A 13,743-nucleotide genomic window follows, 5' to 3' on the forward strand; every position below is an offset into this window, starting at 1 on the left:
CATATAGAAACATACAGAACAAACTAATTCATTACTTTTCAGTCTATAATATTTCAGATTTTTTTTCTTTGATTTATAAAATAAAATTCTTTACAAAATGTTGAAGCCTCATTTAAAAAAATACATTAAATTGCATTGTTTTCAATGTTAAACACGAACTAAAGCTTGGTTCCCACTAGCGACGGAACGTAACGCAACCTACGCAACGTAAGAAAATGCCCTTCTAATAATTGTATTTGCCCTCGCCTGCGTGAAATCAAACGATGTTTACAGCACTGTTGCGTCGTCGGTTCACACTTGTGATTACGCAATACAACACATGCGTCATTGCGTTGCGTTACGTTGCGTCCTATTGGGAACCACGCTTTAGAAGAAACTTTTAAAATGAATACTGTAATGTTAACGATGTAAAATGTTACAGGATTCAATAAGACAGATAGAATTCATTAATGGCAATACTGTGAATATTTAAATTACTGTTAATGATACAATAATACATACAATAATTATGTAAATATGCTATATCGATGGATAGTTTAATGGTGGGATAAAAACGCCTCAAATGGGATTCGAACAAGTATCTTTAATTAAACATAGCTTTATGGTGGATTTACTGCACATGGCAGCGGATGGTGTACGTGTAAAACTCTGTCTACACTATCAAACATATATGGACACGATGACGTCACATAACTACCATATTTGGGCACATCACACTTTTTTGTCAAACTAGTTTGATAGTGTAGACAAAGCTTTAAAGTGTCTACAACGGGATTTGAACAAGGTAGATTTACATGCTTAAAAGGAACTCTGTGAACAACATATCAAAGATGACTGACGAATCGACCATGTTCCTGTTAGAACGTCTGACGAGGACCGTATTAAACACGATGCGTTTCCAGCAGCTGCACTCGACAATAAACGCGTAATTTGTTCCTATGACAACTTTATAAATGAGCAGCACTTGCGTTGACGTAACAAGGCACCGTAAACGATGACGCACCGGATGCCATGTCATCAATTGCTGAGTACGTTGATGCAATTCCACCGAATATTCCAATTAAAATGATCTCATAATGAATCACTCGTTCGTGAAGAGGGATTATCCTGAAGGAAAAAAAATGAAAATTATGCTGAAACTTTTAAGTTGTCTCACGGACAACAATTTCAGAGAAGAAATATATTCTGTATATAATATGTATGGAAGATTTATGGTAGATTTATGTGACATCATGTATGGAAGATATATATAATTATACACTCTGTCTACACTATCAAACTAGTTTGACAACAAAAGTATGATGTGCGAAAATGGTAGGGTAGTGATATGACATCGTTCCCATATATATCACATATTTTGTCACATAAAGTTTGATAGTGTAAACAGAGCTTAAGCAACTACCGCACGGACAGCTACACTCTGGACAACTACCACACGGACAGCTACACTCACTCTGGACAACTACCACACGGACAACCTCCCCCTGGACAACTACCACACGGACAACTAAATATGGACAACTACCACACGGACAACTAAATATGGACAACTACCACACGGAAAACTACCCTTGGACAATATCACCCGGACAATGAAGTTTGTACCTCATTCTCCCTGTACAAAATAAGTCCATTTTTTTAGTAAGAATTAAGTTGAATGCACTTACACTGGTTTATCGCCATCATCTTCCATTGCCATCAGACGAATGTAGAATAAAGAGGGAAAAACAAACGTTAGAAAAACTACAGTCGAGCCTCCGACCAGCGATAAGATAGCACCAAAATGAGGGATAGTTTCAGCAACGAACAAATTACATGCAACGACAAACGACCGGACGATGCAGCGTTTTATTCCGAACCCTGAAAATAAAAATGAAAGTTATTTTCTTACAAACGAAGACATCTGAGATTTGGAAGCGACGGCGGCGAAGGATGGATACAATTATCACCAGTGTCTCGATAGTTTAAATGTTGTGACGTCAATTCAGAAGCCAAACTGAGATGTTTTCGACATTTCCGATTTATTGGCACCATATTCTGAAGATATTGTCGGACAACAGTGGTTAACCAATGGAAGAGTAATTTATGTGGCGAGACATGCCACGAGTTTGGTTGTATTGAGGATTGGTGGAACAGAATTGTCGATGTCGTGACTTATGAAAGGAACACTAACTGTAAAATATATAGTTTTCATTTGTGTTAAAGATAATGTTAATGTTAATGTTGTTTAATTTATAAAGCGCTTCAACAATCAAAAGATTTTCCCAAAGCGCTGAGAGAAAAACCAGAAAGAAATTACAAAGAAAAAAGATGGGTTTTTAACTTGAAAGAACGTACGGTAATGTGAACATGAACACTAACCTGGTTTGACCCCTAGAGCTTCCTCAAACTGTTGACAAAAAGGATTTATAACAATAATGTAGCCAAACGTTAGGTGAGCAGTTATCAACACTGTCACAGTGGTAGTAATGCCACCGGGTGACATAAGTGATAGAATACTGTCACCGTTTGGGTGCGTGTCCAACTTGTCACCGTAGATGAAATACCCGGATGTTGCCACTGGTAGATACATTAGGACAATAACTGTAATAATAAAATTATTTTGTATAGTCAGACAACAATATTTAAAAGTATTCTGTTTTCAAAGCTCTTCCCTGATACCTCAAAATATTTTGCGACACGTCTTGCGTAACTGACGCCGATGACATAAACTATAAACGGATAAAACCTTGATTGCTTAGCTAATAACACTCGTCGTTCAAGTTGCAGGCGCCAAAAAAAAACATACTGAAATTAAATATTCCCCAACAATGTTTCACTTAAAGCTAAGATATCGATCTCTTTTTCACAAAACCTTTTCCCCCGATTTATTTTGTATTTAAGACAGGACCACAATGCAAAAAAGGTTTTTCTTACCGCATTGTGATGTAATCCTGGATAAATATGTAAATAAATATATAAATACAACATTTGTCTAAATAATATAATATTTCTTGGCTATAAATAATTACTAGTATTACTATTATACCTGCATAAGACCATATTACACCCCATTTGAAATTACTAGGTCTCTTCATGTCGTGTTGGATTGTCGGAAAGGCGGCATGTCCTCCAAATGCGAATAAAATAGTACCGAATGCGACAAAGAACTTCTTGAATGTTGTGTCGGAATGTTGTGGTTCTGGGTTAATCTTAATGTCCATTAGAATCTGGACAAACATCAGGAGACATGCGAGTACGGTAGCTGACATCGCACCTACTGCAATCGGCCTATATTCAAGTAAATTGAAAATTACATTTTTCAGCAAAAGGAATTATGGTTGTTCTCTTATGGACAGTACTTTAGTTATTGAAAAGTGTCATAATATGATTAGACAATTTATGCAAAAAACACACGTATTGAGCACAGCTCATCAACTTAAAGTTGCTTTAGAATGCGTAGAGGAAAATCATAGCAACCGTTGGATCAAAAGGTCAAGAATACGGAAATGTAGAAAATTACCTTTTCAATTATTTGCTTGTTTTAGGCTAATACCTATTGTTGAGGCCAATTTACACAGACGATCGGTAACGGTAAATTGGCCTTTACGAAATAAATGATGTCTTACTAACCAGAAATCCTTTGGTGTTCCAAGCCAAGTAAACGGACAGAGAACAGCAGCTATAATAGGCAACCAGGCGCAAAATGATATTCCTCCAGTGAACAGGGATTGTATATTCTCTGATGCTATGAGTAGAAACACAGTACTAACGCCGAACAATGTAAAAAGAACGCAGAAACTGACAATATGCCTAAAGATAAAACGTAATATGTTGACATTGTTAATAAATAAATGTCATTCTAAAATTATAAAAAAATGTTATAAAGATTTTTTTAGAATGCAAAAGAATTCATCAAGACGTTGGATGATGGAAGCTTGTCACCCTGTCCAATCAAGGCAATCTAACAAGATGCTGAGCTCCGGAGATCAAAGGTTTTATCTGTGACTGCGACACGATCAATTCCCCGCCCCTTAATATTATAACAGTACATACAGTACTGTTGATATTTGTTGCAGCCAGTCATAAGATCAAAGGACTGTTACGTGTTCTTGTCAAGGCGAGCTCAGTGTCCTGTTGTTAGATTGCCTTGTCCCAATTCTCTTCAGACCTTACTTGACCACACGATGCGTCGTGCGTGTCAGCGAAGCAAAATACTTCTATAATGGCTGTGTTTATTTCATCAGTGTGTAGACACGGGAGCTATCAGAACACTCGCTGATTTGTACGAATGCGCGCATTTTACATTACGTTTGTGTGTTCAACAAAGACCTGAGCCAACTTGTGATCTTGGTGTGTGTAGCGCGTCATGCAAACGAAAACTCATTATTAAGAACCGTTACTTACTTTCCAGGGTTTCCAAATGCCTCGTACCCAATAGCAGGATAAGGGTTTCCAAATGCCTCATACCCAATAGCAGGATAAGGGTTTCCAAATGCCTCGTACCCAATAGCAGGATAAGGGTAGCGCACGTGTTCCTTGTACAGTGGAAATCGGTTTTGTAAAATGATCCAACATCGACCAAGAATAATGGCGGTGTACGCTGACGATATTGCACACAGGATGATCATGATAATGCCGAACCAACCTAAGATATAGGACAATTATTATTATTAAAATTAATAAACAATTTAAACAGACGCGGTAACGGTAGCCGGAAAACCGCGTAGTTGTCCCACGTAGAATCTGTATTTATCCGAGCGTGTTTTCCGCTCAACCGGACGTCCGCTCCACGTTATGCGTAAATGGTCGTAAGAAATATAACAATAGCTTCTATATTATTGATCCGCTTATACCGTTTACCGTACCGCTCGTCTCTGTAAGTTGGCATTTATATTCTTCGAAAAATACCATTTGGGACACAATGCATGACGCTTCATATCATAGGCCTAATAGGTTTTATTTCTCAATTGTATTTTTGATGCTGCATCGTGTATGCTAAGAACATTACTATGAAGTAATACAATCATTTAGCCCGAAAATGAATCCAAACATTAATGTCCATGTCCTACCAGTATCAACCACCGCCTTTGGCAGGGCTAGAACACCACTTCCAGCCATCTCACCGACAACAAACACCCCTGCAGTCAAAATAGTCAAACCCTAAAACCAAATAAAAGTTTGAATAAGTTCACAATTCGTTTAAGCGAAGAAGTAATCCGTTAAACGAAAAATAAATCCGTTTAACAGAAAACAAATTAAGTTATTACTTCAACACATTTTTAATCTGTTTAAAATACGAAATTCAACTTCCATGTTAATGCATCTTTAAAAGTTGTATAATGCTGCCGTATGCTACGGTATCAGCAAACTGAATTTATAGTAGGGCCTAAACGTCGTTTCCACTAGAGACGAAACGCAATGACGTACGCGCAACGCAAGCTAGTTGACCAATGACAAGCAACTGTTCGAATAATCCATTGCTTGTGATTGGTCAAATCACTTACGTTGCGTTACGTCCTTGCATTGCGTCGCTAGTGGGAACCAAGCTTTAGTAAGGCCTAAGTCCATTGAAATTGACCATCCCAATTTCAAGTTTACGACTACTATAAAAAATTTCATTTTTCTTTGGACAGAAATTTAGGTGAATTCGTTGAAATAAGGCAATCTGATTGCTTTGGTTAACATAACGAATATAGCATTAAAAGTCTAAAATGATCTACTCTTTTACCCACTTGACATGGTTATATATAGACTGGGTGTTTACACAAAAATACCGTTGTTTACATAAACCCTGGTATTATAATATTACGGAAGAATTATATAGGACTTTGTATAATGATAATGGTGTTTGATTTACCTTAACTGTTCCGGCATCGACATTAGTTGTGAGTGGTGTTAACTCGTCCTGTAAACTCATCTTGTATTAAGTCTATTGAAATTACATAAACAATGTTAAAATGTTCTTAAAGGCCTAAGCTCATATTTACGTCAATAACAATACAATATAACAAAATGCATTATATAAATCGGTAACAATAAAAATAATGTAGGCCCTATGGAAAATCGAACCTGCCATGAAGTCACTCGTTTTAAAACGATAAACTTATTATACCAAAAAAGACTACACATTATTAAATTGAAGTTCAAATGTGAATAGAATATACGAGTGTTTAAGCCAATTCAGACTTAGGCTTAGTAGGCTATAATAATAATAATGATATTAGGCCTATACTAGTTTTCCACTGAGAGTAAAATATATTAACGGTTGAACTATTAATTCATAACCCGTGAGATCACGAGTTATATATCCGCCTCCTGCGGTGTAATGGATCCAGAGTGTACGATGTTGTACCATGCATGGTGTAAGGTGGTTTCACAAATGTTTAAAAAAAATGGGATTGATAGTAATAAATATTTTAATTAAATGAATGAGTATACACTTTATAAAACTATTAAACATAATCTTGTGCAAATCGTTAATGACATCCACACTGAAACACTTTACTTTATAGAGATTGATAAAACATATAAACTCTTTTGAATTAGTGGTAGTCGGGTCGCACCCCAGGAACCAATGAGTTGGCCCCACAATATTTCATTGTATAGTAAATATATTATGCCTACCTAGGAAAATATGTGATTTTTTAAAAAGTAAACTAGTTGAGTCGCATCTACCAATTTTTAACTCTGTCATCGACAAAGTTTAGTACTAATAAAAAAAGTTAAGTAAAGTAATTAGTAAGATACCCTATTAATACTTACTTTTTTGGTATCTTGGTCCCTGGTACCTTCTACTATCTTGTCTGTTGTTCGAATCAACCCTTTTTATCGCTCCTAATATCACTGGTTCAAAGGACATAAGCGTACCAATCATGTGATACTACAACCAACAATTATTATCATGGAAGATTTATTTATGATCTGTTGTTGCGTCAGCCGGCCGGCGCATAAAGCCAATATGACATTGTTAAACGTGCCGCTGTAGTAGAAGTAAACGACCGATTTTGTTTTGGTCTCTCTGTTTGTTTTGTGTTGACTCTCTGTTTCGATCGCGCAAATTTTATCAGGCCTACATAATAAATCAACTAAAAACGGGACACCTTTAAAAGAGTCCCCTGTATGGGGGTTGGCTGTAGGGTTAAACCATCGTTTATTTTGCGAGAGAGTGTCCTTAGAGGTGTCCTAATGAGTTGTGCTGTATTATTTCACAATTTGTGGTTTAACCACTAAACTGTACCATATCCTACTTCCTCATAAGTATAATACATATTTTTGATCAATGACAAAGCACTTTTGATTATTGTCGTGGAACATCCAAAAATGTATTAACACTTGATTAGAGGGTGGGTAGGGGGTGGGGAAAGAAAAAGTTGGTTTGATTTTTGTTTCTTTTATTATTATTTATGTTCGTAATGATGATTCTGATATCATTTTCACAACCGCGTTGTTTTGTCACCGTCATATGTTTTTAGTGTTCAGTCAGCTGAAAACGTGATCTAGGATTCGCTGTACATTTTTCTATTTTTGAACAATAAAAATGATTTTACAGACTGCGCACGCTAATAAATTACAACGTACGTGTATATTTTGACCTTGGTAGCATGGTTTAGTGCCCATGTTGGAAATGTCGATTTCATTTATAATCTCGCTGGCTTGTTTAGGCTATATTGGCGTTCCATACCTGACAGCTGACATCACCGATCGTCCCGTCGAGGTCGAGAGAAGTTGTTTTGTCCTGTGTCTGGGATTCCCCTTACTCGTCTACTAGGCTAGCCTAGCCTTTAGGTTAGATCTCCACACAAATAATCTAGTAAGATCAATTTGCTTATAATAATATGAATATGTAAATAATTATTGATATACTAGTTTAGCAGGTAGCTAATCTTCTACCTGCTGGAGGCCTATTTATGGAAGCCTCCTCTCCACTGGCTGCTGACTGAGTAGGCCTAGGCCTAGGCTAGGTCTAAAAGGCCTACAACTACTGGGGTAGGCTAGCTAGCTTGCTCTCCCTAACTATTCACTGGCGAAAAGGGCTTGGTAACTAGGCCTAGGCTAATATGCCTACTGAGTGCAGTGAGATGAACAAGTAGGACTATTATGCGAGGGCTAGCCTAGGCCTATATAGGCCTATATGTAGTTATTTGTAATTAATATCTATTCTAACTTCTAATTGACAGATTGAATAATAATAATATGACAAATTTTTATAAACATTTAGTTTTATTTGATTTATTTTGTCTTGCCAAAATCACTTTAATTTTCTGATTTACAGATGTTATGATGGCTTTTGTGAAAGAAGAGCTGGATGAACTAAGAACAAAATGTACAAGTGAAATTGAAAACTCGGAACTGATCACATGTCATCAGGCGTCAGTTAGGGTCAAGATAAGGTATAATATTAACAGAATGCTTTGATCTTTGAAGGGTTGCAAAATTGTTTAAAATTAAAAATGTTACCATCTATTATAGGCCTACATATTGTCACACATCTGCAAGAACAAACCATTTGTTCCTATTTGTTCTATAATTAATTAGTTATTTACTTTTTTCTTTTTAGCAAAACTAGGTTTAAAACGTTAGTGGTATGTCTTCAATTCGGCGATGACTATCCCAATTCTCCAGTTATTATTGAACTCAAAAGTAAAACAATATCAGAGAAGTTGTTAGCAGGAATATGCAATATAGCTGATGCTGAAGCTAAGAAATATCTAGGTAAAAAACAGGTAATATTGTGTTAATGGATATTTGATTTTTAATATTTACAGCATGCTGTATGCTTTTCCACTTGGATGAAGGCATAGCATAAAACACAAATCATGCAGTGAAAACACCAGTATCACAAATACTCAATTAAGGTTCTGCACAGCACAGTATATAAAGATGATGCAGATAATATTGAATACATTTTAATATATATATATAAAGTTCTTACGATGTCAATGTATACACAAATGGCATCCAAACAGACAGTGCTATACCTTTTTATCGAAACTCAATGATCCCCACCAATCTAAATCCGAGTTCTATGAACTCCAACCTTTGGAGATGGCAACAAATAAACTATTTACCAAGCTATTGTGTGTGATAACTGAAACAAAAATTTGTTTATGATTTTAAGGTTTGACTTAAAATACATTACCTTTGAACCAAATATAAATAGACTTTATTCCAGCTGTACAAACATGAATAGTAGTATAAACGTCTTGATGTTGAGATAGTTTTTCAGTTGAGTGATGATAACATTATTAACTAAATAAAGTTGTTTTTTTTTTCAGGTCCTGCCAGTCTTAGTTTTTATAAGGCAATTTTTAGAAGATAACGCTTTTGTTGTTTGTAGCGATGAACTTAGTTTTATAAAGAAAGAATTAATAACATCTGAAGATGAGCTGAAGGTGAAACAAAAATCTGGAATCTTAATTGCAAATGTTTTTGAAAAGAATTATTTTATGAAATTAAAATTTACGATACCCAACACATACCCTGAAGAACAAGTTAGGTAGGTATAATTATTATTAAGCCTTGTCTACACTATCAAACGTTATGTGACAACAAAATGTGATGTGCCCATATATGGACATGATGATGTCATATTACTACCGTATTTGGGTATATCACTACCTTATTTGGTATACTTTTACTAATTGTTATTTAAAAATAAAACAAATAATTTTCTAATGTAGACTACATTCTAACCTGTGCAATTTATTTTATTTTGCAGTATAGAACAAAAAGAGACAAATTTTCCTGACCTGTTTGAGAAAATGTGTGTAGCTAGGGCAACTGAATTGGCTAGGCAATGTGTGACACCACCTTTGAAGAAAAGGCCAAAGTAAGTGAATGTAGAACATGCAGTGTCTGGAAGTTGTAACGACAAAGATGGTATCATGTTTGTCGTATGACCCCACTATAAGATCATAGTTATGTGAAACAATGGTATTGACATTGAAAAAATGTAATGTGCCCATATTTGGACATGATGATGTCATATAAAGTACCATATTTGGGCATATCTGCAATCTGTAGTATTTGGTTAGGGCAGCGAGGTTATTAAGCTCTGTCTACACTATCCAAACTAGTTTGACAACAAATTTTAATGTGCCCATATATTGACATGATGATGTCATATCAGTACCATATTTGGCCATAGCATTACCATATTTGGACATATCATTACCATATTTGGACACATTACACTACTACAATATGTGATTCTGAAAGCTCAAACATAAATGTACCCTGAATGGTTTTCATGCTTTATTACCATATACATACACTGATATACTATATAAGTTGTTGATATAATCTCAACAATGTTGTATTTTATAGAGATCCTCCATTTGAAGTCAAACCATCTCTGAAATTATGTGCTGAATTATTAATACGTGGTTGCATCAAACGATATCCGACAGAGAAGTGCGCTGTTTGCAAAGAATATGTTTTTCCAACTGATCCAACTGTAAGTTTATATATGCCTCTTCTATATAACTGTTATTGGTTTATAGTAAATAATATTAATATATAATTCATTACCAAACAATAGATGGTGCTACAATAATAATATATAATTCATTACCAAACAATAGAGGGTTCTGTAATAATGTATATTAGGGTGCAGCATAACTATGTAAAAAAAATCGGATTGGCAGAAAATGAAGTGTATTATTGCATTCTTCGATGTGATTGTACTATCAGTGATATTGCGGCACTTATCACAAGTGAATTACACATACCAAAATATGGTATATCATTATGGAAGAATGAGTGACAGCAGTAACAACTTGTACAGTCAACTCTCCCAATACCGGACACCTACCTGACCCAATATGTCTGGTTTTCTGGAAAGTCTAGTATTCAGAATGTGTTTTAATGGTAAAAACAAATTTGGGACTTTTTGAACCTCAATAAAATTCTAGTTTTGGGAGAATTTCCGGTTTACAGACAGTCTGGTATTGGGAGAGCTTACTGTGTTTGTCAAATGCATTTTGCTGGTGTGAAATAAAGCAAATTGTGTGATGTTTTTATTTGTTTAATAGCATGTAGTGAATGATCCTCATCATGGCAGGCATGTAGAGTGGGTCTACTGTGGACATTTGTTTCACAATGGTTGTATATCAGAGTATATGAAAACACCACCCTTTACAGGTAATGCATAGTATACAAATTATGAATGTTTATGAGTGCAATGGTACAAATAATTTCATATGTGTGTGCTGCTTTCACAGCATTTATTTGTCTATATTTGAATATAAAATCAGCAATTTGCTTTCTGTACACTACATATGAAAACACATTTCACATTTTAAAAAAACATACAAATCCTAGAAAAATATATATATAAAAAAAAATTTAATGAGATAAAAGATAATTAAAGGTTCTATTTTCATGGGCCGAAACATAATTATAAGAAACTTGCATTCTTTTACCCAGTTGTGTTATTTCTCGGAGGAACGTCAAAGCTCAAATGACATTTTTAATTTGTTTATTTTTCCAATTTCTAAGACTTTTTTTAAGATCGATTATTATAGATTAGAATGTGTAAACAGCAATAACTGAATATCTGGAACTCAAAATTTCAAATTCACTGTTTTAACATGTTGATTTGGTATGTTTACATTATTTATATTTCAAATCTTATTTTTAGGAGGAAAAAAATGTCCGGCTTGTGGCAAGAGAATTTATCACGATAAATGGAAGATAACACCTAAAACTGCTGAGGAGAGGTGGGCGCATGAACAAGCTAGGCAACGAGAACTTGAAGAAGTAGTTGACTTTCTTGGATAACGGAAACGGTCAACTATGTATAGAGTATTATAGTTTGACATCACGGTACCATGTGACATGTCTTTGTTCCAATGCAACTCTGATTGCAACCCAGATTATAGTCCATGCCTTCCCAGATATCTATTGATTTCGGCTGATGCATAATTTATAAAATAATAACAAATAATAAAACTCATAATGCTATTTCTCTGATGTATATTTAATCTTTAGTCCAGATTTACAAGCACAAAGGAATTTTTTAAAATATTATAATTTAATTTTTAAACAGTTGCAGTACCGAAACCAATCTGAATTCTTTTCTATTTAGAATTGCCAAGGATAACCATAAGTGAATTCATTCACTATTCTCTTAAAGGTGGCAATCCTGTTCACAATACAAACATATACACAAGATGCTCTACATAAACAAAGTCTTAATACAAGTCTTTGGGGGTGGAGTTGTAATTTGTCATTAGAAAAACACTCACAGGATTTGAACTCAGGACCCTTGGAAGCCAAGCATCATAACCACCAAGCCACTCCAATTGCATAGCAACAAAGGCATTTTACGCACTACCATGATGTCAGCTGTGTTGTACTCTATAAAATAAAAAATTAAATATTACACCTCGGACTGCTTAGATGGACTTAAGCATTTTAAAAAGAAATTAAACCGAAACAAAATATACCCACACATTATGCAGTCACTGATATGGCCCCAACATGGATTGGCCAAATTTTGGAATCATAAATATATTCAGGTTTTGGTAAAGTTTACAGTTTTAGTATTTTTAACTGTATAAATTCTGCTTAGCTATAACCAACAACAATTTATAATTAAATGTTTTACTATTGCTTAAAGGCAAAAGCATGTAAAATATTTTGGTAAATTATTATGGCATATTTAATAATAGATTGCATATGTTTTTGTAGTAGATTTAGTGATATTTATATTATTATTGTTTTGTTTAGTATTGTTTCTTTGTATATAGTTTTATTCTGTTGCCATGGTTTGTAAATAGAATTAATTACAATAGATATATATTGCCAATCTAATTGTTTGTTTTATTTATTTTATCTGAATATATCTCCTATATTTATAATAAATTATCTCCCATATATTAAATTATTTATAATCTAAAGCTCTGTCTACACTATCAAACTTTATGTTACAAACAATGTGATGTGCCCATATATTGACACGATGACGTCATATTACTACCATATTTGGGCATATCACTACCATATTTGGGCATAGTGATAGTGTAGACAGAGATCCCAAAAAGGTTCAATAAAACAGCAGCTCAAAACTATCGGTGATCCAGAAAAGAAATGAAATTTAATCGTCAATGAAAAGTAAAAACAAACGCCAACCCATTATAAAGTATTATATAAATATTAACTTTAGAATTTCCCGCTATTTTGTGTATTTTAAAAACGCCTAAACGTGTTAAATATAAAAATATATTAATAAAAAGATTGTCACCCTCAAATTCTCTAGCTTCAAAAGTGCGTCCATTAGAGAGGGCGCTGTACAGTACACGCATTTTGTCGAAGTAAATAATTATTGTACTGCCCTTTATAAACATTTATTCTCGCCTAAACAAATGGACCACTTTTTGAACACACTTGGGATAAACTTGCGTCATGTCCAAAATAAATCCCGACATTTTGTTTACAATGGTATTATAATAAAGTCAATTTTTAATTAATACCGTAAAAGTATGTCATTTGTAAAAAAGTCAAGGGACATAACAAAATTGACAATTTTTCACAGTCTTCTGCTTAATTTCTTTATTAAAATGGTTCAGTATAAATCATAAAGAATAACGCTGTATCATATTTTACCTACAATATTTTGTCCGATTTATAATTCGAAACACCGGGAATTTTTACAACCGGGTACTTTAGTACAGTTGAATTGTAGTATTTAGCACAAAGTAAATAAATGTTAACTTTGACCGTGAATGACAACCAATCATTGCGCTTGGTTTCAGTTCA

The 13,743-nt window shown here is 34.4% G+C and overlaps 2 protein-coding genes across 5 annotated transcripts; one reads left to right on the plus strand and one right to left on the minus strand.

The window, feature by feature from the left end:
• Positions 1-244: 244 nt before the first annotated feature.
• On the minus strand, positions 245-5,906 carry LOC144837763 (uncharacterized). 2 transcript variants are annotated; one of them, XM_078693007.1, is made up of 9 exons: positions 5,840-5,900; positions 5,052-5,142; positions 4,479-4,627; positions 4,387-4,406; positions 3,613-3,792; positions 3,029-3,270; positions 2,362-2,583; positions 1,668-1,860; positions 245-1,107 (listed from the first exon to the last, which is right to left on the minus strand). In XM_078693007.1, exons 1-9 carry the CDS (start codon positions 5,897-5,899, stop codon positions 948-950), a joined length of 1,317 nt encoding a protein of 438 aa, XP_078549133.1. In that variant the 5' UTR covers position 5,900; the 3' UTR covers positions 245-947. The 2 variants fall into 2 exon arrangements, with proteins under 2 accessions (XP_078549133.1, XP_078549142.1); XM_078693016.1 differs by lacking the exon at positions 5,052-5,142 and having other exon boundaries at positions 5,840-5,906.
• Positions 5,907-7,657: 1,751 nt separating this feature from the next.
• LOC144852036 (uncharacterized) lies at positions 7,658-12,798 on the plus strand. Of its 3 annotated transcripts, none has more exons than XM_078709724.1 (8): positions 7,658-7,792; positions 8,255-8,372; positions 8,540-8,705; positions 9,258-9,478; positions 9,701-9,811; positions 10,309-10,438; positions 11,016-11,124; positions 11,624-12,798. In XM_078709724.1, the coding sequence occupies exons 2-8, from the start codon at positions 8,260-8,262 to the stop codon at positions 11,761-11,763; spliced, it is 990 nt and encodes a 329-aa protein (XP_078565850.1). In that variant the 5' UTR covers positions 7,658-7,792; positions 8,255-8,259; the 3' UTR covers positions 11,764-12,798. The 3 variants fall into 3 exon arrangements, with proteins under 3 accessions (XP_078565850.1, XP_078565867.1, XP_078565859.1); XM_078709741.1 differs by having other exon boundaries at positions 7,749-7,767; XM_078709733.1 differs by lacking the exon at positions 7,658-7,792 and adding an exon at positions 7,807-7,825.
• Positions 12,799-13,743: the final 945 nt, after the last annotated feature.

This window comes from Antedon bifida, chromosome 1, assembly GCF_963402885.1.
Source record: "Antedon bifida chromosome 1, ecAntBifi1.1, whole genome shotgun sequence".
Taxonomy (NCBI): domain Eukaryota; kingdom Metazoa; phylum Echinodermata; class Crinoidea; order Comatulida; family Antedonidae; genus Antedon; species Antedon bifida.